Source organism: Balaenoptera acutorostrata, chromosome 19 (assembly GCF_949987535.1).
Source record: "Balaenoptera acutorostrata chromosome 19, mBalAcu1.1, whole genome shotgun sequence".
In the NCBI taxonomy this organism is placed as follows: Eukaryota; Metazoa; Chordata; class Mammalia; order Artiodactyla; family Balaenopteridae; genus Balaenoptera; species Balaenoptera acutorostrata.
In genome coordinates this window covers 7369584-7396956 of record NC_080082.1, presented here as the reverse complement: position 1 = coordinate 7396956, position 27373 = coordinate 7369584, and the positions used below count along the sequence as shown (strand labels likewise).

The window sequence follows — 27373 nt, the reverse complement described above, 5'->3', positions numbered from 1 at the left end:
GAATGTTACAGTGATCTTGTCGGAACCGTTTCCCGGTGATTCCGAGGCACGGTGTGTCACCTCTGCTTATTCTCACGGCGCAGGTACCAATTACGACTACGTGCGCGAGTTCAAAAGGAGCACGGGAACCTGGCACCACACCAAGCCCCTCCTCCCCTCCGACCTCCGCCGCACCGGGTGTGCAGCCTTACGTATTGCGAATTGCAAGCTTTTCCGCCTGCAGCTTCAGCAGGGCTTGTTCCGCATCCGCGTTCACTCACCTTGACGGGGCCGCGGCGCGGAAGCGGAGCTCCTGACCAAGCGCGCCGGGACGCGGCGCTCTGCGAGGGGACAGAGATGGCAGGCGACCCTTGCTCTGCGCCGGCCTCTGTGCGGTAACGCGAGTGGTTTTGTAATGCTTAGAAGCCTGGGCTTCCAGCTCTTGTTCGGGAGAACACGTAACTGCTGAAAAAAAAACGAGGAGGAGTCAGTTCCTCCAGGAGATGCACCCCTAGACCAAGCGGGCTAGTCAGCGTCAGAGGAAAGGGGAAGTGGGCATCCGTGTCATGTAAAATCAGGAAGTTACAGCACCAAGGTGCATGTTCCCCGCGGGGAGCTCACGTCTGGCTGACCGCTGTGTTCGAGTACCTGGCTTTGGTTAACAAACGAGCAAACATGCATATATCAACATATCCAAACATACCGGGATTGCTTTTCCACTGCACTTGGAAGGAGATATTATGCCTAACTCTGCCCAGCAATTTAAGGTTTGTGCCTAAAATGTTAGATTGGACTCAATGCCAGTTAGTCTCCACTTACTACTAGTTCTCTGTCCTAAGAATCTTTTTTAAACTAAATTATGATGAATGGAAACTAAGATAAAATTTCTCTTTTATGACATTCTATCTTAGTAATCCAAAAGAGTCAATAAATTAAGGAGTCAGGTGGCAGCCTTCCTGTGAATTTAAAGGAAGTTGCTGACTTCTGTGTTAATTCAGATGAAGATGTGTCATGCCGTCATTTCTGGGGTTGTGAAGGATCTCATGCAGTGCCAGTCTTCCTTTCCAACTAACCAGAACTGTTTTATAAATATGAGGATGTTAGTGAGTAGGAGATTTTGTAAAAGAAGGACCTGAGCCGGACAAATAATAAAGGTCTGCTATGACCAAAAAAAAAAAAAAGTCCAGAGAAAATATATAGGGATCAAAAACTTTTAAAAGTAATCTGTCTGAAAGCACACGAAGTCTTGTCTACTACTGTCTAGGATTTGAAAACGTGTCTTGGAATGCAAATCCATGTTAAGAATCTAGTCTTTGTAGCAGAATTTTCTCAATGCCGTTCACTAGTACGAGTTTCAGACAAATTACATTACAAGTAAAGGTTGGCTGGTAGAGTAAACTACCTCAACTTAATTTCATTCTGTTCGTTTAGAGCAAATTAATCCTTTCCTCCTTCTCTCCCTCTCACTCCCATGTCGACCCACATAACCCCACTCCCCAAGGGAGAAAAAGTCTGTCATTAGTGGCACTTACCTTGTAAGATATTTTGTTTTCCATTCGAATTATACCACCTTAGTGTGAAACCAAGGAGTTCAAAGTGCTTGATGACTTCATCATTTGAATTTTATGCAATATCAAATTTCTAATCAATTTAATATAGAGCTCTTCATTTCTAATTGTTTTCTACAGCTTTCCCCCCCCCCCTTAGTATATGGCTATAAGAAGCAGCATTTAGTCTTAATGATTAATAAATGTATAAGTGTATCCTTTGGTTATAAATTTGAGAATAGAAATTTCTCCTAGAAACTTCCTTCCTGGAATGTCTGTATGCTTTTCCCATGCATATGAAACATCACTTGTCTTTTCCCACCCAGGAACAGTAGAAGTCAATCCAGTGCTAGAAAAGTCACTGAGCAGCCTTGTCTGTGGGAATTCTAAAGAATGTTGTGTGTGCGCATTAACTCTCCATCCTGGCAGAGACATGGGTAAAAGGAGGTACAGGGTTTTCCTCTTCTCTATCAGAGGCACTGGGCCAGATATGCCAGCCATTCACATAACAGACAGATTTGACATGTAAGTCAAAGCCAGCCTCTTTGCTTTGTACCGTGTACCAGTCAGCTGTTGTCTGCACGCTTTCCCCAGGATACCTTGGATGTCTTTTAATCAAAGCAAACTGCATGGCCACTGCAAAGAAAGAAAACTTTCTTTGTACAACTAGATGTTAGTTTTAGAGGAAATAAATTTCTGAAAAAGTGGATTTTCTTTGGTAAAATGTCCCATACAGAACAGAACCTTGGCCTTCAGAAGCCACAGCTGAGATACATTAAAGTGGTAACTGATGTCCTATTAAAGCCATGACAGTCAGCAATTCTCTTTTCTTTAATTACTGAAATTTAAAGTCCTTCCCAGGCTATGCCAGGCCTCTCCAAGGAGACAGTTCATTGTTTAGGAGTGAATGGGTCCCTGTTGCAATATTATCAGTGCCTGCATGACTTGGTCAATTCATTTTATAAAAGTAGTTTGTTTTTTTTTTTTAATTTAGTTCATTGACACTGTAGCTGCAGAAATTAGGTAACTTTTTTAAAATTAAATTTGCCACATAATATGGGATGCAATAAACAAGAAAAGCTGCTAAGTGCCAAACTGTTATTTTACTATATATAAATATAAAAATATTACATTGAAGTGTAGGGATGTATTTAATTTTATTATGTTCCAAAATTAATCATGACTTTTTTGTAAATTACAGTTACTTTAGTATCGTGAAAAAATTTTTAACTCATTTCACACAGGTTTGTGTTTTAACCATCCATTTATGCCTTGAAATATCCTTTCTTGGTAAATTTTTTTTTTTTTAAAGATTTATTTATTGATTGATTGATTCATTGATTGCTATGTTGGGTCTTCGTTTCCGCGCTAGGGCTTTCTCTAGTTGCGGCAAGCGGGGGCCACTCTTCATCGCGGTGCGAGGGCCTCTCACTATCGTGGCCTCTCTTGTTGCGGAGCACAGGCTCCAGATGCGCATGCTCAGTTGTGGCTCACGGGCCCAGTTGCTCCGCGGCATGTGGGATCTTCCCGGACCAGGGCTCGAACCCGTGTCCCCTGCATTAGCAGGCAGACTCTCAACCACTGCGCCACCAGGGAAGCCCTCTTGGTAAATTTTTGATACTTCTTTATCCATTAGGCACTTTTATCAGGTGTGTGTTGGAAATTAGTGGCGAAAGATAGATCTTAAAATTTTAAATACAGTATCTTTGGGGGAAGTGCAATTTATTTTCATTATCCGCCAACAGAAGGAAAGTTGTCTCAGCTTAGAGTAATTTAAAGGATTTCTTCTAGGCTACGGTCTAAAGTAGGTTTGTTTGTTTCTTTGTTCAACACATCCAAATACAGATTTTTTTTCAAAGATTTAAGTGTTTAATTTAAAATGAAGTTTTAAATTTTTTTGTGATAGTGCTTATATCCTGTGAGATGTAAAAGTGTGAGAGAGTGTGTGTGTGAGTGTGTGTATGTGTGTGATGTGACTAGGTAAGTCTGTTTGTATATGTTTACCTTTGGAATTGTCGTTCCAAACTACATATATTATTGTCTCCTGGTGCTTCAGATAAATTCTTGAGCCTGTGGTCCTTCAGTTTATACTACTGTGTTAAACTCATGTTGAGTGTATATATTGACGTATTTGTAGTTTGTAGTAAGTTTTACTGGGCGTTTGCATTTCTTTTCTTTAGCATATTAAAAGCAGTGTTAGTGTTTACCAACTCATAGTTGCTATGTTATAAAGATTTGGCCTAAGAAATTTCTAAATTCATCAGTTCTTTTACTGCTATGAGGAGTTGATAGCTGACGGTAGGCTTTTTTCAAACTGTGCAACCACCAAAAAAGAGTATTTGGGGGATGTTGGAAGGCATATTGTTCGTCTTGAAGTGTTCTGTTATCTTTCACTACCACGTTAACGATGGCACTTTCTTCGGTGATGCTTTGGAAGTGCCAGTTTGTCATTTATGAGTGAGGAGCTCCCTAGGCAATGCATGGGAGATCCATCGTTTATATTGACGTGGTAAAGACAGGGCTCCTTTGCTGTGGCACTGCAGTTACTCAGGGTAGCAAGTTAGGTTTTTAGAGAAATGTGTTAGCTGCTTAGGTCCTTTGGGGTTCCGTTTGGTGTGTTCCTGCTTCATTGCACCAAACCAGGGATCTCCAAAAGTTTTCTGAGGAGCATTAAAAACACTGCAGTATTACCTTCCAGAACGTTGGCTTTCTTGATTCAAGAGGAGGCTGCCTGTGGTCAGATGAAGACATGTGATTATCCGGGGACAGAATGAGGTGGCACTTTCACCACGTCAGTTTTGAAGGTGCTGGAACCCCCGTACAGAGCACCCCGTGGAAGGGAAGGGAAGGGTGAGGCTGCTCTGGTTCAGCGGCTGCCCCTGGAGCCGTGAGAGGAGAGACTCCAGCCGGCACAGAAAAGCCCGCCCTGGGTTTCATCAACAGTGTCGACTGAGCACCTACTCAGCATTCTGCTTGGGCTTCTGGGGAGCTTCACAGTGAGGCAGATGAAATCCTGCCCTCCCTCTAGACTGTAAACTCCTTGTGGGCAGGAACCCTACTTTAGTCTTCTGCTAATCCTAGTGCTTGGCACACAGTAGGTAAGTCAATAAATGACCAATGAATACAGTGTCCTTGTGATCCAGGTGACGTTCTTCGCAGGATTGAAAGGGACTTGCTTTTAAATGAGAAACTTTGCACACAGATAGGTCGGCCTCATAATACAGAGTGGGAAACCAGTACAGAATAAAAAATGCAAAGTGCCTGACTTATATGTGACGCACAGCTCTGTGGTCTCCATATGTTCTGGAGGATTTCTGAGACCCTGTACTCAGCACACCCAATAATGTTTACCGCATCTAATGTTGGGTTTTGTTCACTGCTTTTTATATGGGGCTCAAAATCTTTTCCAGAACGTACTGCTTTGATCCTCACGTCTCTGTGATGGGTGCAGTGCTCGCCATTGGACAGAAAGCAGCCTTTGAGGCCCAGTGGATACAGCTTCATTCCCCGCTTCAGATGTGAGTAGAAGCCAAAAGGTGGAATCTGGTCTTTGGATTATCAATTTCACTGTTCAGTGTATTAGAATATCACTTAATTTTTTAGGCATACAAGTATTTTTAATCATATAATAACCATTTATGGTATAACTTAAACCCCCAAACATATCCTTTGCAAGTTGCACAAATACAAACTAAAAGGTCTTTGGTTTTCTTTGTCATTTAGCTGTGGGAAATTTAAGAATTTACTAAAGTTGTAAGAACAGAAGTCATAAGCGTTTGTGTTTGAGAGAGAAGCTGTTTTTACTTTTAAAAGCTGAAGCTTCATTTATCCTTCCCTTTCTTACCACATGTAATTAGTAAGGGAAAAGATACTGTGTCTTAGAATGTTGAGGAAAGCATTTTGCTAGCTTTCTAGTAATCCCTGAAGTATTCCCTAGAGCTGGTTGATGGAAGTTTATGGTACAAGGGTGAGGAATGCCCCACTTGCCCACATTTGAGGGGAACGTGAACTCAGGTGAGTTAATCCTGCCTGCTGGCAGCTGAGTCCTCCTGGTGTTGAACTGGAGACTTCCTCTATTTTTTGGCAAACCAGCTAGTAAAAATTCTAAATTTTTTGTAATTTTTTTTCAGAGGTAATTCTATTATTTTAATTTTAAACATATCTCAACTTGGTCTCTGCAGTATGTGACGTGTGAGAAGCTCAGATGTAACTCTATATTCTTTGGACTGATGCATACTGATTAGGAAAGTTAGTTCTTTTTCAATTCTATCATTGAAGTTCTCTAAGCGAATGGATTTTTTTAAACTCCTTCCCTTTCTTATGAAATCAAATATCTAATAACATTGCATAATTATCTAGTGAGAAATGTCTATTGCCTTCTCTTTTTCATGTTGAGATAAAAACTAATCTTTTAAAATTGCTACTCACCTGAAATTTAGGCTAATTATAATTTTTGATATTGACGTCCTCATGGCCCAACAGAGGTGTTGTAAACTCTTAAATCACTGTGATCTGAATTAGAGAAGGTGCAGGTAGGAGGGGGTGACAGCCCACGAAGTCTGGGTACACATTGCGTAAGATGACGTGGAGAAAGCTTAGCCACTTCCTGTGACCCAAGTAAATGAATGGCCACTTCAAATAATCCAGATCCCGAGTGGCTGTAGGTTCATCTTTCTTTCTGGTTGGTGAATTATATTTGTTAGAACTTTATTTTTAGCATGTCAGTACAGCTTTTTAAGTACCTTATTTTTATTCCTCTCACTCATCAGTTACACACAAGGTGTACCTTAGAACCTTGGGTTAAATTTTTTCAAGTTAAACCGAGGAATTTGGTTCACAGTTTGCTTTATCATGTTTCCTGTTTAATCGGATGAGAATTACACATGCACTTATTCCCTTGTTCTTCGTGTTTATAGGAAAGACGCTGTTCTCGGCTACCTCATTATGTAGTGTTGTGCTTGATCCCCTGCCAGTTTAGAAGAATTCAACACATTCTGTCCTTTAACAAAAGCCTGGAAACAAGCAGTAAGTGGCCTTGAGGAATACAATTCTCTAAGGCGTAGTTTCCATTTTACTGCTTTTTTTTTTTAATAGGCACTTTTAATCAGGAGGAACAGTAATTCTCCTAGAGCTGCTGCAAAGTGATTACTTGAAACTCAACTTGAACTTTAAAGAGTCTTTACAAGGCTATGTTTTCATAATGTAGAAAAGTAGTATATTTAAACACCACTGCTGTGTAAAATAGAGGGCTTCATTGCCATCGTCATTCAAATCAGACAGGAAATCTTGTCTGTCTGTAATTTGACCCAGTGTTTGGGATTTGGATGCTTGGGGCTACTGTTCTTCATATTCTGTAAGGTGCTATTGGGAGCAGTTTAAGGGTCTGTTAAGTGTAGTTTCATGAATTTGTTTCCCAAGAATCTTAGTTTTGATGAAAGTATAGGGTTCATCAAGAAGTTCCTCTTCTCTTTTAGTTCTGATAACCTGGGGTTTTAAAATGAAACTCTGAAAGTGCAGGGTTGAGTTGACCAAACAACACAGAACTGCATTACACTTAAAATCACGAGTGATCGGGTTTGTTTTGTGTGTCAGTGGAATGTCCCCAGCTTCCTCCCCTACGCACCATCTGCACAGGGCACGTGTGGGTGCTGTCCTCGCCAGTATGTGTCAGCCTACCTGGCTGGTGAGTTAGGGGGAGCTGCGGGGCCCACCACTCCTCGTAGACAGACCTTCCCTTCCGGGGGTGATTTCTTATAGGAATTACCCAGTACCCTTCATGGCCAAAAAGAGTTATGCCCATTCCTAAAAACCTAGCATACTAGGAATAACTTACATACCAGGTGAGATCTAAAACCTTAACTGTCCCTGTGCATTAAGATTTAATGGATGTGCTTGTGCTTTTTAGACTAAAGGGCTTGCTCCTGACAGCAGTATTCTGGCAAAGTTCTCCTCGGGTGGATCTAGCCGTCGGCCATGAGGCATTCCCTTAGGTGGTTTCCAAGAGAACCAAGGTTCACCCATCTAAAGCCCCAAGCTTTTGTATTGTAATTGTTTTGAGGAAGATATCTGTAAACATCCTCTGTACTGTCCCAAGTGAACCCAATGGTCGTGAGCACGCGTGGGCTTCAGGGCCGGGTGCATGTGGGTTTGGAGATGCTGGCCGCTGGCTGCTTCGTGAGCTTCAAAGCCCTTTACCCTGTAGAAAGAGATGATGGGTGTTTACCTGCTGGGGTTGCTGTGAGGAATCAGTGGGGTAAGGACGGCGAGAACTTGGTGTCTTGCACACAGATGGGGTGGTTGGGATCTCAGCTGCCATTGCCGCCCGTCTCAGCCTCTAGTCACTCGTGGTCTCAGCTCTCGCCCTTCGCTCAGTGTCCCCACCCTTAGTGCTTTCTTCATTCTCACGTCTGCCACCACAATACACAAGTAAATGCATATTTGCACTTCCAAAATTATTTATTTTCTGGGTCCATGACTCCGTTCTCCTCCTACTTCTCTAAGACCTCAATTCGAGGTAACTCTAGACAGCGGAAACACCCCAAAATATGTGTTTAGAATATTTAGAGTGGTTATAAATATCCCTTATTTCAGGGTTTGCCTAATGAAGTACTCTAATAATATTTAAAACTCTTTCCTGAAGTTGAATTTTTCTGTTTTCCTAAAATATTAAGGGTAGTAGTCTATATTAGTCCAATAAACTGGATGTTTTCTAGATCTCTGTTTGAGATCAGTATACCTGAACTATGTTTTCTGAACTTGGATGTTATGTGGAACCTAAAAACAAACAAACAAACTTTGTGTTACGTGTGTGTGTGTGTGTGTGTGTGTGTGTGTGTGTGTGGAGAACTTCTGTACCTTCAGGTAAAGAAGGGTTATTTAACAAAGTGATACGAAAAGTGAGCTACTTAATCCTTTTATAAAATCACTTCCTTTCCAGTTCAGATTACAAGACTGGTGAATTTAGTGGTACGTGATATACCCAGCTTATCTTGACTTCAGTAAGACATTTGATAAAGTCATTCTTGATATTTTTGTGATTGAGAAAAGGAAGTAGAAATAGGTTTAAAAGGGCTGAGAAATACCCAGGCAGTGTTGATAAGAACGGGCCCTTGTGTCAGCACGGATGGGGGTAATCTAGCAGTATGCGTTTTTAACGTTTTCACTAGTAACTTGTATAAAACTATAGACGGCGGAGGAAAGTGTTGGGTGTTAGGGTCTGCAGTGCTTTTTTTACAGTCTAATAACATGGCTAAATATAGTCTTATGTCTAGGTTCAGAGAAGATAGTTCCAAATTGAAAGGGAAAGAAAAAAATGTATGGGGGGAAATCATTGATAATTTGAACATAAGCCAACTGTTTAAAAAAATAGTGCCCTTGTCTGTGTGGGGGGCTGGTAGCCCGAAGAGGAAGTCTGTTCCGTCCACGTGCTGCATTGATGGGCCCTGGGAACTGCACTGAGCTGCCGGCTCTGGGCACCAGCGCCTGGGAGGCCACCCGGGGGATGACAGCCGCGGTGGTGGGCTCTCTGGAGGCCTCCGGCTCTGGCCTGCTGGGGGAGCTTTAGAAGGAGCAGGTGTGCGTGCCCCAGAGCGCCTTGCTCAAGCCGAGAGGCAGAAACTATAGAGGCAGAATGTTTCTGTCGCTCTTAGAACTTTCTAGAATTGCCTCGTGATGAAATGGGTGCCTCCTGTGGTTCTGAGCGCTCAGCTCTGAGAATCACCCCAAGGATGCCCCCCTGCAGCTGGGACTAGCGGGTGTGACAGTGTCAGCCACGGGAGTCTTGCACGGTGACAGGATGTTGTCACAGGCTCCAAAGCTCCTTGCAGACAAGAGGTTCTGTGAACAGTTTAGTAAAAAAGGAGGGGGGGGGCGGGAAATAGCATTTGTATTTTAGCTTTCACATTGTTTTTGAGGAGAAGGGCCTTTGTTCCTCCTGACGTGTGCTCTCTCCCCGCCTCCCTCCCCTCCGTCCTCTCTGCCCGCTCACCGTCTCCTGATTGCGGCCACCGGCCCACGGCTACAGCCAGCTTCAGCGGAACCTTCAGAAATAGACGTACTTCTAGAGATTTCCCTAAAACCGTATTGTTAACTACAGTGATTCTTGCTGTTTATATACTCTTTGTTCTAAATCCCTCAGTACCTCTGCAGACTTAAGAAAGCTGATAAGTAAAAATCGGACTCTTTTAAGCAGGGCCTGGGACGCCGTCCCACAGTGGCGGGGAGTTGGGTCGGCTGACCTCTCCCAGCCCCTCCCAGCTCCAGGAACGGCCACCTCGCTGATGGGTTACTTCGTCATCCCTGGAGAAGCGTTTCCAGAGGACCTGCTTCCTCTCGGGTTCTGTCCCTCGCCCTCCTATGAAAGCCCCTGCAGTCTTCCTCCCGGTTGACGGGGGTGCAGGGACGCCACTCCCCCTCTGCGTCTCCTCCCGACCCCACCTGCCCCAAAGCCCAGGGACTGAGCAGAGGCTGGGACGGGCACGCAAGTCCAGGTCCAGGTCCGAGGGAGGGAGCTCTCCGCGTTGTTCTCCGGGTGTGTGCCTTCTCCCTATCCCCTCGGTCGTCTTCACTCACGGGTAACCCTTTGTTTGAACCAGTGTTCACTTTCCTCCCCATGTCCCATTGTGCCCGCACAGACTGTGGGTGGGATCTCCCAGAACATAGGCCCTTCCTGCAGTTGGCACTTCTTTCTGGGCGGTTGAGGAACTTTAGTCAAGATGGGAGGAGGTATTTTGGTTGCGTTCTGAAGCGTACCCTTATTTACCTACTTTTCTTGGCAATCGCATCCTCACCTGCCCTCTGATCTCATCCCGTGGCCTCTCCCAGTCTGGTTTTTTAACTGCTTGAATTATGTATCCAAAAGAGTGAGGGGCGCGCTTCTGGTTCCCCAGACTGTTAACCTAAAAACATGTGTTGAAAAAGCATGCTTCCGGGAGCCCTCACCTGGCCTCTGTGACCAGCACTTTCGGCCGCCAGAGAGCCAGAGCGGTCGCCCAGGCCGGGCAGCTCCCAGAGTCTGCGCTACTCTGCTCCTCGCACTGAGAACCGGCGGGGCCCAGAGCCTCCCGCCCAGGCATGGCCAAGTGCATCTCTGCGGCTCCTTAAGCAGCTAGCCTGGAACAGCCTCCCCGGGGCCCTGGGCAGCCTCACCTTCCACACCTGCCCCGGAGGTTCTTAGGGCTCCTGTCTGAGCCAGGAGCAGGGACCCCAGATGCCAGCGCCCAGCTGCCAGGTGCCGTGCGGGCTCCGCCTCGTCCTTTCCTCTTGTTTAGCTCTGATTAAAAACACACTGCACTCCAAATTGTGAATAGGATCGGAAATTAGAATTCCTCATTTACAGTAAGAGAGAGACCATCTTTACGTATTTTTTTCAAAAGGAATTTTTGCTTCAGAAAACACTCCAGAAAGTAAATGTATTCTTGTTAATCTAAGCATATGCTCATTGAATTGGACTCTATGCTCTGTGTAAAATTACGTAGGATCTGGTACGTGGGGCAAAAGGGTATGTATCGTCAGCTTAAAAACAAACCTTCAGTGTCGGTGGGTTTACAGCTCTGTTTTCCTATAGGGGACCTCAAAATTCAAGTTTTACGTGAAAACAGAGATCAGCCAGGTTCCATGGGGTAGATGATTTTATGGTGGGAAATGTCTCAAGTGGCCTTTAGTTGAGAAAAGCACAGGCGCTTTAGCAACACTAGCTTCATTAAGTATCAGTGGCTTTTTCTGCTGATGGGATTCTTTTCATTTTGACTCATCTGTAACACAGCCTTTGTTTGGTTCCTCATTCCTGTACCCCTTCAAGTCGCCAGTGACATAGCGATACTTGTTTTGTGTTCAGTCATACCACTTGTGAATTGTGACGACCATGAAAAAATAATCACGTTTTCGGCAGAACTTTTTGAACACCTGTCGCGGCCCGTTCTGCACTTGCATCAGCAGAGCTGGGAGTGATGAGTGGATTTAACAAAAGCACCTCCCTCCTCCACCCCTTCCCTCCCATCCTCATCAGAAATGATTGTAGAAGTACCTCAAGCAGGCTCTGGCAGACTTCATTTTCACACTGTATGTTCCTGGTGACAGAGACGCTCGTACCTATCTGTGAATGGGGTCCATCCATCACTCATTCTAAAACGTGTAGATTCATTCGTTTTCTCTCACCGATCCCAGTCTTCCGCTGTGAGAGAAGACTACCAAGGGAACTCCTTGAAACAGGGCCATAAATTCAGTTTGACTTTCCCAGACTCAGGGCTGATCTTCACAGTGGGCCCTGGTCTGGCAGAACAACCAGCGACACTCCTGTTGCCTGGTTGCCTGTGCAGCACCAGCAGCCATATGTGACAGTCGCCCTTGTCAAGAACCAGTTTTCAGCACACTCTTGTTTTGTCATTTTGATGCTTTTAATACCATAAAGCCAAGTCCATGAATACCAGATTTCCAAAATACCATATCAAAATTCATCCTCTTAAACGCAAGTCTTTGTTTAATTAACATATCTATATTTTCTGACATGGTACATACAGAAGAGTTTTTAATTTAAATCCTGCAGCTTTTATTATCTGGTAAGATTCCAAGTTGAGCAGTCAGTCTACTTAGACGTGTATTCAGATGAGGGTTACGTGTGTTCAGATGAGGTATCTCGATCTTTAAAGAAAGACCTACTACTGAAAAAACCAGAGATTTGCAATGAAATATACATAAGCTAGACAAAAGACATGCTATGGAAAGTTCAAAATATTTCAAGTACTGGGAAGTTGCAACTTGTAGAATTATCCTCCCCAAATTCAGTAGGATAGCAGAGAAATTGTGCTAATGTGATTTCATTGAAACGTCATGTCTCAAACATCCTGTGGTACAAGTGTATTCATTTGTTCTGTGGAGTAGTTTTCTATTCCGTTGCTGGTATGAAATTTTAGTGAAGTTGAAGTAATTTCGAATTAGTAACCTTTCTTACAAAGTTGCTTTATGGTTTACAAGTAATACTGATGCAAAGAGGCTATGTTAACTTTCTTAAAATTAAGTAGCACGCACTTTGTTTACCAGTTTTGGTTTATTGTGGGGTAACTACGGGGTCACCCCGTTTCACGAGCACAGGATTTGTGCTTTGGGAACATACTGCAGTCGTGCTGTTCTCTTGTACCAAGGATCAGTGAAAGTGTTTTATCTTTTTTATGTAGTTTGTATTGACTGGATTTTATAACTGTAAGAAAACAGAAACAGAGTGTTGTATTTTGATCTGAAATTTGTCTATGGTAAAGTAATTTTGTTTTATGTATTGGAAGTTCATTTAAAACTTGAAATATTTTGTAGAAGGGTACCGAACAAACGAATCGTCTTTAAGCTGTTTAATTAACCTAATAAAACAATTTGATGGGGAAGGCATTGTAATGGGTTCTGATTTTTACAGTGGTTCCCACTAAATTAACGTTGTCTATTCAGCTTGGCTTGACTTCTTGAGTGGAAAATTATCTTTTTTACACCACATCTTAAACAGTTTGGGTGTCAGCTCCCTGGATCCTGGCTAACAGTGTAAGATACACTCCTTCACCACACTCCACAGTCATTGCCTTGGTGTCTTCCATCCCTTATCAGAATAAGTCCCCATTCTGACTCCCCCAAAAGACAGTTTCAAATTTACTTTCCTTGGAAGAGAGAACGAAATTAGACTTACGAGGAATAGAGGATCCTGACCTCAACGGTCTAGTTATATGTTGGAGAATTCTGTCTCTGACAAACAGAATTCCCTGTAATTTCTTCTTGCTCTCATGCCCAGAGACTACAAAGCTACAAAGACCAGGGGTCCTGAAAAATGTCACAGGCAAAGATCTCCACCGAAGACATGGGGCAAAGAGAGACTCTCCCAGTAATGTCAAAGTTACGTACATGAAGTCTGCCAGAATCAGTCCTGAAGTCACCTGGAAAGAAGAAGAAATGGAATATTCCTCTTCAGTCGTACAGCATAGTGTCAGGTAGGTCTGGAAGTTGGTTTTAAATTCTTTCCACCTTCCATAATAGCGAGAAGGTTCTATGGTCCAGCGGTCTGCCAGCCTTTTTATCTTTGGGGGGTGGGAAGGTTGCTGTGGAACCCTTTCTTTAAACAAAGACTTGGCCAGAAACCAGTGTCCACGTTGGCTGACTGCGGAAGGGTGTAGTCGGAGCTGTCGGAGCCTGAAGCCCGGCCCTGCGATGCCCAGGCCTCCACCAGCAGCTCCGAGGGGTCCTGGCTGTGCCCCACTCACCCTTGGGAAACCTTGGCAGTCTCTGCCCTCCCGGAGCCTCCGTTTCTTGTCTCTAAAATGAGACTTAAGTCACTGGATTTCCTTGTCTGGAGGGCAAGGATTAATTCCTTGTTATATAAAACCCTGGACCAGATCATTGCCAGGTCCCTTTTATGTCTACAGTACCTGAGATGTCACTCTGCTCAAAGCCTGCCCTGCAAAGGAACCCAGTTCTGGAAGAATATACCCCAGATTGCCTGTTGTAGGTGGGGGGGAGGGGTGCTTTGCCAGTTTTGATGCAGGTGGAGATGGGACAATGGGGGTTGACCGTGTCACCTTCCTGATACTGTTGCTGGCTTCAGAGAGTGACTCGTATCTTGTTTTGACCAACTGTGCGCCAGGGGCTGCTTTAAGCACCTCACGTGTTAACTCACTTCATCCTCACAACAACCCATTTTACAGCAGAGAAAACTGAGGCCCATAGAAGTTATCACTTGGCCAAAACTCAGGCTCAGTGGTGGGAGGGCAGAGCTGGATTCAAGGCCAGGCAGACCAGCAGCCTGTCTCTCTGGAAAGGGGACAGACCTTCTTGAAAGCTGCTCATGTGTTTGCTTAATGGCCAAGGATGGAAAATCAAACAGTTTTGTGGCCGAAGGGGTCAGTCAGAGAAGACTTCCTTGATGGGAGCTGAAATAGGAGGTTCATTGCTGGTGCCGCCACCATTTTTTCAGCTGGAATAGAAGCTGATGAGAGCCAAGGTATTTTTTTTAAAAAACCAAGACCGGACTTCACTGGTGGCGCAGTGGTTAAGAATCTGCCTGCCAGTGCTGGGGACACAGGTTCAAGCCCTGGTCCGGGAAGATCCCACATGCCACGGCGCAACTAAGTCCGTGCGCCACAACTACTAAGCCTGTGCTCTAGAGCCCGCGAGCCACAACTACTGAGCCTGAGTGCCACAACTACTGAGCCCGCAAGCCTAGAGCTGGTGCTCCACAACAAGAGAAGCCACCGCAATGAGAAGCCTGTGCACCGCAACGAAGAGTAGCCCCCGCTCGCCGCAACTAGAGACAGCCTGCGTGCAGCAATGAAGGCCCAACGCAGCCAAAAATAAATAAATAAATAAATTTTAAAAAAACCAAAACAAAAACCAAAACCAACTTTGAGTGAGGGTGTGTATGTGTGTGTGTGTGTGTGTTGTTGTTGTTGTTTTGTTGTAGAAGAAACCTGTAGCTTTCTGGAGAACTTGAGGAGTTCATTCATGGTCACTGCCTGTTAGGTTTTGGAGCAGCTTCTGAAAGTTCGGTGTGAGTAGGGCATGACCCTCGTTGTCCCCATGAATTTTTTCCAAGAGCTGTGTCAGTGGCCTCCACTGGCCCCAGTCCATTTTCACCCAAGGAACTTTCTCTGCGTGCAACGCATTCCCTGCTAATAAAGTCGCCCCCGGGGCTGCAGAGGGTTTGAGTTCTAGGATGACCTTGGGAATCCACTTTCTCAGCTGGATCTGTGGAGGTGGGGCTGCGTGGTATCTCAGCTCCACTTTCGCAGTGAAGGATAAGCAGTTCGCACACACTAGGATGGCTATCGTGAAACAACAGCTACAGAAAATAGCGAGTATTGCTGAGGGTGTAGAGAAATTGGAACCCTCGTGTACTGCTGGTGGGAATGGAAAACGGTGCAACCGCTATGGGGGGCCATTTGGCGTTTCCTCAGCAAGTTGAAGAGAGTTACCATGTGACCCAGCACTTCCACTCTCAGGCGTATATACCCAGGAAAGATGAAGACAGGGGCTCAAACCAATGTTCACAGCAGCACTGCTCACATTAGCCGATAGGTGGAGACAACCCACATGTCCACCAAGAGATGAATGGATACACACCATGTGGCCTGTTCATACAGTGGAATACTATACAGCCGTAAAAAGGAACAAAACGCTGATACATGCTCCAACATGAATGAACCTTGAAAACACACCAGGTGAAAGTAGCCAGTCACAAAAGACCATGTATTCTATGATTCCATTTATACAAAATGTCCAGAAAAGACAAATCCCTAGAGACCAAAAGTAGATTCATGGTTGCCACGGCCTGGAGGGAGAGAGGAACGGGGAGCAACTGCTCATGGGCCCGGGGTTTCCCTTCAGGTGAAGAATACGTTTTGGAAAAAGACAGAAATGCTTGCACGACGTAGTGAAAGTACTGAATGCCACCGAATTGCACACTTTCAAATGGTTTGTGTTATGTGAAGTTCACCTCAAAAAAAAGGATGAGGGATCAAATATAGGGAACAAATCAGAAAAATGATCAACACTGGATGCTGGGTCTTTGGGAAGATTGAGGAAATGGGAATCCACTTTCCTACCCCCAGTGCTGTGTACTGTAGACGGCCCCGGGCGGGAGTGCCATGTGTCTGGTGTGCGAGATCTGCCACCTGTGAGTGTGTCAGCTGGCGTCTGTGATCCACAGACCTCTTCCTCACCATCAGGAAACTGAAAATCCGAACAGCTTTTCTAAATTCGATTCAGCAGGAGCCAGTCTACCTGTTAAATACCAGACAGCTGAGTTCAGATCCAGTCTCCACCACCAACGCTTCCTTGGCGTAGTTCCTTACCTCCTGTGCCTCAGGGACAACGGGACCATCCTGGGGACATGGTGCGAGCTGAAGGGGCTACCACGTGGTACCAAGCCCCGGCCGGCGCACGGCAAGGCCCCGTGCTGGTCACAGGGCTCTTGCCTCTCGGCTCCGTCGGCACTGCCACTTACTAACAGGGTGCCCTGCACCACGGCCCAGCCTGGCCTGCTGCTTCCTCAGCGGCGGCAGCAGCCTCCGCCCCGTCCCAGAGTGTGGCAGGGCTGCCGGACCCCTCGCCCAGGAACCACAGCCACTCCTAAAATGTTTACAGGGAGGCTTCCCTGGTGGCGCAGTGGTTGAGAATCTGCCTGCCAATGCAGGGGACACGGGTTCGAGCCCTGGTCTGGGAAGATCCCACATGCCGCGGAGCAACTGGGCCTGTGAGCCATAATTACTGAGCCTGCGCGTCTGGAGCCTGTGCTCTGCAACAAGAGAGGCCACTATAGTGAGAGGCCCGCGCACCGTGATGAAGAGTGGCCCCCACTTGCCACAACTAGAGAAAGCCCTCGCACAGAAACGAAGACCCAACACAGCCATAAGTAAATAAATAAATAAATTTAAAAAAAAAAATGTTTACAGGGAAAGGCAACTTGCGCTCCCCCAGGCTGGAGGCGGGGTGCTCGGAGAATTCCCAGCCTGGGAATCTTACCGTAAGGGTGGAGGTATTTTTATCCAGCAGGATATACTTATCAGCTATGGCCAGGAAAGGGGAAACTGACTAACAATTCCAGCCCGGCCAGATTCTCCATCGCTGCCACTGCTGTGTTTCCCCACTGCAGCTGGGAGGAAGAGGGGGTATCACCTGCCTGGGGTGTCGGCGCCCCTTAGCTGCCTTCCCCCCATCCTTTAAGCTGCCCAGGGACTTTGGGGGGACAGCATCCATCGGACACCTGCCATACAGTGGTGGGTCCTTTGCTGCCGGTTACCCTCACAGTGTTTCTAAGAGATCATCGTGACCCTCCCCTAACAGACAGGAACGTCACAAGCCATTTGAGTCGCTCGCTCCCAGTCACGTGGCTGGTCTGAGGCAGAGCTGGCATTTGGACCCAGGTCTATCTGATACCCGTGCCCAGGTTCTTCCTACAACTGTCCTTTCGCCTTTATGCTGTCTCTCTTTGTCAGCAGACAGAACACAGGGGGACTGCACTAACACAGTCCCCACTCTGATGGGTCCACACAGCACCCAGCCTGGAGACACGGCCAGAAGAGCCAGCTGTGCTCAGGGCCCTCCCTTTCAGCGTTCTCTGCAGAAGAAACCCTGAGATACCTTAACTCGCGTGGTTAACAGAACGATGCTCCCCCGGCCCCCAGATACCTCGATGTCCTAATCCCTGAACCAGAGAATCTGTGACCTGATGTGGCAAAAGGGACTTTGCAGGTGTGACTGAGTTAAGGATTTGAGCTGGGAGATGACCCTGGGCTATCCAGGTGGGCCCCGTGTCATGACAGGGGTTCTTATAATAGGGAGGCAGGAGGACCAAAGAGAAGAGGTGACAACAGAAGCAGAGGTTAGAGTGACGCAGGGCCCCAGGCCAAGGAATGTGGGCAGCCTCTAGAAGTCGGAAAAAGGAAGGAAACCGATTCTGCCCTGGAGCCTCCAGAAGGAAGACAGTCCTGTGATACCTTGATTTGAGCTCAGTGAGACCAGTGTTGGACTTCTGACCTCCAGAACTGCGAGATAATAAATGTGTGTTGTTTGAAGCCATTCAGTTCGTGGTGGTTTGTTACAGCAGCCATAGGAAACTCATACAACCCCACCCTCCAGGAGTTCAACCTTGATTAGTCTGGAGGGGCCCAGGAATAGGACCCAGGTGACTCGGATGTTCAGCCAGAACTGAGACCCGCCCATCTCCTAGACTTCTTTCCATCTTGGAAATGATGCATCTGCTTCCAGAGTTGGCCAAGGCTTTCGTTGGCCAGAGTTTGCCGGTCCTACTCCTCAAGGTCTGAGCCACTCAAACTTCCTACCCTACAGAGGCTACAGCAGAAGGCCCTGGGCCACCTGAGTCGCTGGAGGCCTCACTTTACCCAGGCTTCCTTCAGACAGACAGGAGTCTTGACAGACAGACCCTCTTTGTCTTCACCAGTGTTCTCTGCCAATCCCGCTCAACTTCTATAAAAACCCATCCCCCAAATCCTAGCCCCCTACCATCTGTTCTCTCAGTCTCTGGACATCCCACCATGTTACTCCCCAGCTTAAAAGCCCTTTGCTGCTGTCCCACTGCCTTGAGAATGAAACCCGACCATGCCATGGCCTCTGAACCACTGCAAGGGGGCCCCTGCCCACGGCTCCAGCTTCATTCTGTGCCACTTGACACCTCACCCTTCAGCCCCAGGGCCCCTCTGTGACCACAGGGCATTAGCACATGCTGTGCCCCCTCCCTTCACTCATCCTGGCTTCTCATCCTTCAGGTACAGCATCAATGGCTTGTCTTTATGGAGAACTTCCCTGCTCCTCTCCTCCAACTCTGTATCAGAAGGGTGGAAGAGGCCAAAAGGGCCTAAAAGCTTCCAAAGTGAAGCAGAGGTGTAAAGAACCAACTGCTGATTCTATGCAAATATGAATGACATACACAATACAAATAACCAAACGTGGGCTCTTCTAGGTCTACTGTTTTTTCCACAGGTAGGAGCAATGTTTCACTTTCCTCCTTAGCTCTACTGTCAGAACCACAATAGCTGAAGAGTCCTAACTGGCCACAGACGCTCAGGCTCAGGGTTAGAAATCAGCAGGGAGAGGTGAGAACTTTGACACCCATCTGGTGGTGGCAGCACAGCTCAGCAAATAGTCTGCTGCCATGTGGGAATGCTGGCCAGGTGTTGCCAGAACTTCTGTTTTTTTCCCAAGAAGCTGGACAATCTGGAGTTTTGCACGAAATGCTCTGGTTTCTGCATTTAAAGTTAATTTGCTTTTTTTTTTATAAGTGTAACACTGTTGAGACTAAGCAAATAATGTCTATGGGCCTGATTTCTGACTTCTGCCCTACCTCAGCACCTGGTATGCCTCTCCTAGCCTGGAGTAAATTGAAGAACATGGCCATATCATTTTGCAGCTGCTCCCACAAAAAAAGGGGGAGTTAATTTTCCCATCTCCTGAATCTGGGCTGGTCTGCAGACTCGCTTTGCCAATAGAAAGTGGCAGAAGTGACATAGCACTGGTTCCAGAGCCTGGGCCCCAAATAGCCTTGTAGCTCTGCCTTTGCCCTCTTGAAACCCTCTGGCCACCATATAAGGAAGCCATCAGGTAGACTGTTGGATAATGAGAGACTACATGGAGAGAGAGAAGACACTGGTGAGGCCAGCTGAAACCCTCCAGCCACCCCACCCCCAGTCAAGACACCCGATAACAGCTGAGGCTACCAATGACCTCAGGCAAGACCAGCAAAAGAACTGCCCAGCTGAGTCTGGCCTAAATTGCAGAATTGGGAGGAAATAAATGATGGTTGTCTAAGCCATATGTCTAGGAGTGTTTGTTAGGCAGCAACACATAACCGATACATAACCCTTATTACAGTCTCTCATCGTTGTTTGTTTACTGTTTGTCTCTTCCGTGCTCACCTGGCTCCCCACACACCCTGGAATGCTGGCTCTGTCAGCCCAGGGACCTTGTCTGTCTTCTTCCCTGTTGGGTCTGTAGTGCTTCATATCATGGCCAGGAGGTACTCAACAAATATTTGCTCAAAGAATGAATAAATGAATGTTTAAGTCAACAAAGATTTGTGATGCCAACCCCTTGTCACAAGACATCAGGCTGGAGACGAGAGTGACCTGTCCCCCCATAAGGGAACGTGACTTAGACTTGCACATCTTAGACTTGTGCATCTTCCATCATACAATTTTAACCAGATAATGTAGGGAGGTCCCTTAGACCCCTGGCTGATATTTCAGCTACATCTGATTCTAGCATGCAAACAGAGTAGAAAAGGTATGGCTTCACACTTGAGCAAATCTGGGTGTGGATTCTGGAGCATCTAACCCTTCCAAGCCACAGTTGTCTTTAAATGGGAGCAGAGGCTGGCATCTCCTTGAAAGGCTGCTGGGAGGCTTACCCAAGATGCATGTCATGCCTGTGTAGGCATATTGCTCTGTGCCTGGAGGAACTCTGGAAATGTGGGTCCCTTGATGTCTCTGGGGGGAAACGCCGTCTTGGGTGGGCGGCATTTTCTGGCTTGGTCCCCATGCTTGGAATCTGCAGCTGGGGCCAGAAGAGCAGAGATGAGGATGCTTGGCTCCAGAGCTGCAAACAGAACCCATGGTGGTCCCTGAGTGTGTTCCCTGTTTGCAATCAGGTCCCAGTTAGGAACATTTTATGGAGCAGGGGATGGGTCTGACTCTGGTGCCAACTGCACTTTCCCTGTCTGCTCTCTGCCAGCCTCTGACCCCTCCTGTAAGGGCCAGACCTGGGCCTTGAACCCCTGCAGCCCTCTCCCCACTCAGCATGGCCAGCTGCGCCTCATCAGGTGATGCGCCTGGGCCACCCCCGTCACGACGGGGGTGACAGTTGTATTATCACCACTACTTAAGGGGCATCCCTGGTGGGGCAGTGGTTGAGAATCCGCCTGCCAATGCAGGGGACACAGGTTTGATCCCTGGTCCGGAAAGATCCCACATGCCGCGGAGCAACTAAGCCCGTGCGCCACAACTACTGAAGCCCGTGCACCTAGAGCCTGCGAGCCACAACTGCTGAGCCTGCGTGCCGTAACTACTGAAGCCCGCAGGCCTAGAGCCCGTGCTCCACAATGAGAGAAGCCACCGCAATGAGAAGCCCGCGCACCGCAAGGAAGAGTAGCCCCCGCTCGCCGCAAGTAGGGAAAGCCCGCGCGCAGCAACGAAGACCCAACACAGCCAAAAATAAATAAATAAAATAAATAAATTTATAAAAATAAAATAAATAAATAACCACCACTTAATGCAACCCTGCTCTGTGTCTTCAATCATTTGAATCCTCACTGAAACCTACAAAGTATTTTCAGACAAAGAAACAAAGACCCAGAGAGTGGAAGTCATTTGTAAAATGGTATAAAGAGCCAACGTGTATCAACCTCCTCGGCTGGAGAGGGATTTGGGTGACTTGGAAGGGGTGGGCCGGAGCTCAGAGCCCTCCACCTGCCCCAACATCTTCGCTGCACCTGAATTTCTCCTCCTGGCACGTCCCAGGGAAGCCAGGGGCCAGCAGCAGGTGACTTAGAAAGAAACGGGGCGAGTCCCTTCTCTGGAATTCCGGGGACTTGGCGTAATCCAGGCGGAACTTGCACAGCCCTTGGCAGAGGCAGAGTTGGGATGATTTCATGTTTGGATTAGGGACTTTCAGGATGGGACAGAGCTTGTCTTTATTTCAGGGTTGATGACCTGCGTCTGAGTGGGTGACCTCCCTCCTAAGTGATGGGAGATGAGATCCAAACTCGTGATCTTGATGTTGAATAAAGAGTGACATAGACCCACAGGGCATCTGAGTAGCCCTCCAGCATTTCCTGACACCTGCTGGGTGCCGCCCACTATCCCGGGTGCCCAGGACACCAGCCCTGCCGTGGAGACTTTGGCCTGGTGCATCTCGCCTTTTTTTTTTTTTTTTTTTGCATCTCACCTTTGAGCATTGGCATCACCTGGGGAGCTCTGACAAACACCTACACTTGGCTTCCCTCCACCTGAGACCAATTAAATCAGAATCTCTGGGATGGGACCCACATGTTGGCATTTTTCTAAAGCTCCTGGGTTGATTCGCAACCAGGGCTGAGAGCAACTACATCAGTGATTAAAAGCCCATATTTGTTGAGCATTTATCTTGTAGGAGACTCTAAGAATTTTACATATGTAAATAGTAACTCATTTACTCTTCACAGGATCCTTCGGAGGTAGGTACTACTATCTATCCCTCTTCTACAGATGAGGAAACTGAGGCACAGAGTGATGAAGGCATTTGCCTGGTGCAGGTGAGTAGTGGGCTCAGGATTAAATCCCAGGTGGGCTGATCCGTGAGCCCTTGCACTTAAACACTGTATATTGCTGCCAGGCAGGTTAGGACTGGCCTTGTGCAAACGTGGAGGAGAAAAAGATCTGGAAGTCAAAGCGGGCCACAGGCCAAATACAAATGTCACTTTAATGGGGAAATCGTGGGTTTTTTGGAGTGGGAAAGGTCTGAGTTCAAATCCTAGGCCTGTCATACCCCAGCTGCGTGACCCTGGGCAAGGAAGTCATTTAACATTTCTGTGCCTCAGTCTCCCCACGGGTGAGTAATGAGCTGGTGAGATAACAAATGAAAACACCCTGCACAGGGCCTGGAAAACCTGGTTGAGGGTGTTCAGTGAGGGCTAATTCTGCATCCGTCCTTCCTCCCCCACCGTCCAATGTCTAGCTCAGGTGTGTCTCCAGATAGAAAACCTGAAGGGGCCCCTTAGGACGTGCTGGGATCTTCATGAAGCACCAGCACCCTGGGACGCACACCCCACAGAGCTGAGATGGATTTGTTTTGAAAGAATGTTGTTGGAAGAGGCTGTTCTTCCCCAGCCAAGAAATGACCTTTCTTTAATCAACATTCCTGATCACACAGATGGTTTCGGCCAAAGCCTTCTTCACTTGCACGCAGGGAGGGGTGATGGGAATCCCCAAGTCCCACCCCCAGCACAGAAGGCGCTGCGGGAACTCTGGTGCGCATGTGTCAGGCCGGACTCTCGCCTCCGCCGCTTCTCAAGTAAGGAGCTACCGGACAGAGCTGCACCAGCGGGTGGCGGAAGGTAAGGGGCTCCCTGCGCTAGTCGGAGCCCAGTTAGAACTTTCCCACCGCCTTGGGGCGGGGCGGGGTGGGGGGACGGGGCGGGGTGTGTGTGCAAGCTGTCTGGCTCAGCGGGAGGGGCCCGCAAGGCGAAGGTGGGAGAGCGCTGGCCTGTGATTTGGGCATGGGGCTTAATCTTTGGGGACCTCAGTTTTCTCATCTGAAAAATGGGCTTGATAATAGAAGTGAGGATTAAACGAGGTAATGAGGCTTGGTCATATAACTGAGTTCTGTCAGTTTTGTCCATTCAAATAATATCCAATCAAATATCCAGTAAATAGGAGGAGTGGTTCTAGCCATTAAAAATGAATTTAATACTGTAATTATCATGAGCTACTGTGAATCCAATATCCAATAAGTAATATCTGATATACAGTAATATCCTATATCTAATAAATTTCCAAATCCAACAAATAATATTGAATAAAATACCCACAGATAAGTAAGAATATTTGGCATATCCATTCAAATAATATCTAATAAATAAGTAGGAATAATTATATCCACTAAAATTTAATACTATTATCATGGGCTATTGTGAATCCAATAGCTAATAAATAATATCCAATAAAATAAGTAGTAGTAGCAGTGATATTCATTAAAATGATTTTAGTACTGTGATTATCGAGGGCTACCGTGACTTGTAAATAAGGTAAGCGATCAAAGACGGCCTGTGGGAGGGATGGAGTGGGGGTCCCAGCAGGGCAGATCGCTATTGATGGGGACACAAAAATTGAAATGAAAAACGTAGGCTCATCTGCCCTGCGTATTCTTTCTCATCGGCTGGGGACAGGCCATCTTACCCCTGTGACTGCCTCCGCTTCCCAGCTTGAGGAGAAAGAAGATCCTCTCCCCACATGCCTCGTGTCCCCTCTGCCGCAAACACCCAAATATCCAGTCCAGAGGCAGGTGCCGGCATCACACGGCGGACAGTGGAAAATGTCCAGCAGAGGGCGCCCCAAACCCACAGGGCCGGCCTCTCCTGCTCTCGCGGCCGCTGAGGGAGGCGTGGGTGGGGAAGGGGGAGGTTCTGCGCTGTGGCCTCCAGCCGGTACCCCGCCAGGTCTTCTGCAGAAGGACCGCTGGACTCTGGACAGGGCTTAAGTGACTCGCCGGTGATGGTGGAGAAGCAGGAAGGGAGGGGCGGAGGGGCGTCCTGCACCCTTGCTGGCCCTGATCAGAGCTGCCTGTGACCTCGGGAGGCGGGAGGAGGGTCTGGTCCATTCCCTGCGTGGGGCAGCTGTGTCCACTCAGACGAGAGGCTCTTGGCTGCACCCACCTAGCTCGGCTGCCCATCGGGAACACTCTACCACCCATTTCTCAGCGAGGCAACTCTGCAGGGCCACCTTCCCAGCATGAGCAGGTTTAAGTTAGGGGCCGTGGTCTGGACAGAAGAACCTGAGTTCTTTGTTCCTGAATGAGGTTGAGCAGACCCTGGCCAGTCCACGCAGACACGCATTCTTCCTTAGCACAAATCAGTCACGAGACCTGGCAGTCTGCCTCCGAAAGAGCCCTGGAATCTCTGAGAATGGGGTCCCACGGAGATGACCACGGCAAGGGCTTAAGCTCTCTGTTTCTGTTTCCTTGTCTGTAAAAATGACGGAAATGATCATAATGGACCTGCCATAGAGGTTTGCTGGGAGGATTGCCTGAGCAGTGCCTGCCCAGGGCATGGGCTACAGAAGGGTTGCACATGCCCATTTGCTAAGCCAGGCCGCTGACATCTCCCCTCTGGACAATCCAGACCACCTCTGTGCCCACACCCCCGAGATTTCTTGGGCCACCCTCATCTCCCCACTACACGGCCCCTACTGTCATCTCCTGCCCCTAAGACAATCTGCCCCCCTCCCCCACCATGCTGCGAGACTTCCCTTTGAACCCTCCTACCCATCGTCCACCCTGTAGCCAAACTGACTTTTCTAAAATGCAGACCTGATCACGTTGCTCCCTGGTCAGCATCCACCGAAGGCTTTCCATTAAATTTGGGATTAAGTTTCAACTCCTTGACGCGATTTACGAGGCCGTTGGTCATCTGGCCGATGCCTGGCACTCTAGCCTCATCCCTCTAAGGGACAGCCGGGGTCCAACCCCGGGGGTCCCAGGCAGGTTGGAAATTTGACACGCGTCTTGATAGTTTTTAAATATTTGCACATTTATCCAAAAGGAAACCACATTTTTTACGAATAGAAAGTCCATCCCTCTCTCTTTTGGTGAACCCAGGAGCTTTAGATCATGTCCTCTGAAGTGACCTGCCATTTGGTCTGGAAGTGTCTCTCATTTGACATTCCCTGCCCTCGTTGGTGGGTCATTCACCCTCCTTAAAGGCCGACTGTATCCCAGGTGGATTCAGTTTCAAAGTCTTATTTGCTGTAAGGAGCCTCCACCTTGCCTACCCAAATCAGGGCACCTGTGTGCAGTTGGCTGCTCTCGGATTCACAGTCCTCTCCCAGGACGCACCTGTGAGAACACAGATGCGTCAGTACCAGGCAAAGGTACTTTTGAAATCTCCGCCTGAGGGCACTGTTTGGAGGGGGTGGTGTGAGGTTCTGATCCCCCCATCCTGACTCATTCCCACATCACTGACTCATGCCTGAGGTCTGCGTGCTCCTTGGTGGGTGCCCCAGGCTAGCTGGTCCCTCCACTCAGCCCTGGCTGACACCATCACAAAACCAGTTCCCTGTCTGTCTCCTGACTCAGGGGCTCGCAAACATTCAGACCCGACGCTTCTTTTATTTATTTATTTTTAAACTTTTGGCTGCACCGCGCGGCATGTGGGATCTTAGTTCCCTGACCAGGGATTGAACCCGTGCCCCCTGTAGTGGAAGCACGGAGTCTTAACCACCGGACCACCAGGGAGGTCCCACGATGCTTCTTTTATAAAACTAATATTTTGTAACGTGACTCTCTTTCCTGAAGTTGAGTTCATAGGTATGTAATTCACCTGTATGTGTGATTTCCAAAACAGCGCTATAATTCCCTCATTATAATGTAAAAGTGGAGGATTAAAAGGAAGGTAATTTGTCATAAAATGATATGTGGGAAATCAGAAGCTTGTCCTGTACCAGGATCTCCAGGAAGGCAGCGGCCACAAGTGCAGACAGTCACAGGTGCGCCCTGTGGGTGAGGCCGTTGGTGACGTGATTTTCCAGAATGGGGACCAGCTCTTGGTTAACGTCCAAATGAAACAAAGAACAACCTTCCCTCAACTGACATGGTGGTTGCATTCCTGGAAAATTCAGTGACGATTAAAACGGGGCAGGAAAAGAAAATTTGCATTTGTATGTAAGATGAAGTTAGAGTCTAGACGCAGATCACTTCAAGCAGGGTTTTCGCCTACGTGAATGCCCGGTGAGACGTCAGACTGTCACGTGGGACGTGGGCCCATCCCGGTCGCGGGGACTGCCGGGCGCACTGCAGGACGTGTAGCCTTCCTGCCCACTGCCGCTGCCAAGGGCCAGTGGCTCCCACACACACACGTCCTGGGGACACATGTCCAATCATGGCAGGGGCAGGCCTGCCCCCAGGAGCACAAGGGGCCAGTGGGTCAGGCCGTCCCTCTGGGTCTTGGCTTATGCTGTTCCTCCCTCTCCTTCTCACCGAGGGAGTGTCTCCTCTTCCTTCAGGAAGCTCACCCCGATGCCGCCAGGCTGGGGCGATGCCCTTCCCTGCTCCCGAGGCCCCACCCACCAGAATTTGAGAGCCTTGATAACTTGTCCATCTCCCCCCAGGAAGCCAGAAGCCTTTGCCCTTCACCACTGAAGCCCAGGTCAGCTTCAGAGCCTGGCATACAGTAGGTGCCCAATAAATGTTTGTCAAAGACGTGACTCCTGGTAGTAGCTCCTGCTCCTGTGTTGTGCTCACTTGCTCCTCACAGCAGCCCAGCAAGTATTCTTAGTCCCATGTGCAGGTGAGGAAACTGAGACTCAGAGAGGTCAGGTGACATGCCCAAGGTCACACGGGAAACTAGGAAATGAATCCAGATCCTCCAGAGAAGCATCTTCCGTTCTCCCTTACTGCCGTGCTCAACACCTCCCGCGGCTTTCCATCAAAGACTCGGCAGCCAGGCCCCCACCAGCCTCGTTACTGACCCTGCCCTTCTGGGTGTACAGCCCCGGACTCTGCACCGACCCGCACACCTGCCCCTGAGCCCGGTTGCGCTCTCTCCTCCTGGCCTTGCCCCCACCATCTCCATCTTGCCCATCCTTCAAGTCCCATCACCGACGCTGCTCCCCGACCCC

At 47.8% G+C, this 27373-nt stretch overlaps 1 protein-coding gene across 4 annotated transcripts in view; it reads left to right on the top strand.

Annotated features, from left to right (window-relative positions):
• The window catches only part of GAN (gigaxonin), a 103323-nt gene that overhangs the window by 53396 nt on the left and 22554 nt on the right, over positions 1-27373 (top strand). Inside the window, exon 10 of one of the 4 annotated variants that reach the window (XM_057533906.1) lies at positions 13294-14807. The exons of 1 other annotated variant lie outside the window; for it this stretch is intronic. In XM_057533906.1, the coding sequence (XP_057389889.1) occupies positions 13294-13387 (94 nt within the window). In that variant the 3' untranslated portion in view covers positions 13388-14807. Of the gene's footprint in view, positions 1-83; positions 12893-13293; positions 14808-27373 lie in introns of those variants that run through there. 2 more of the 4 variants (XM_057533905.1, XM_057533903.1) reach the window with 2 other exon arrangements.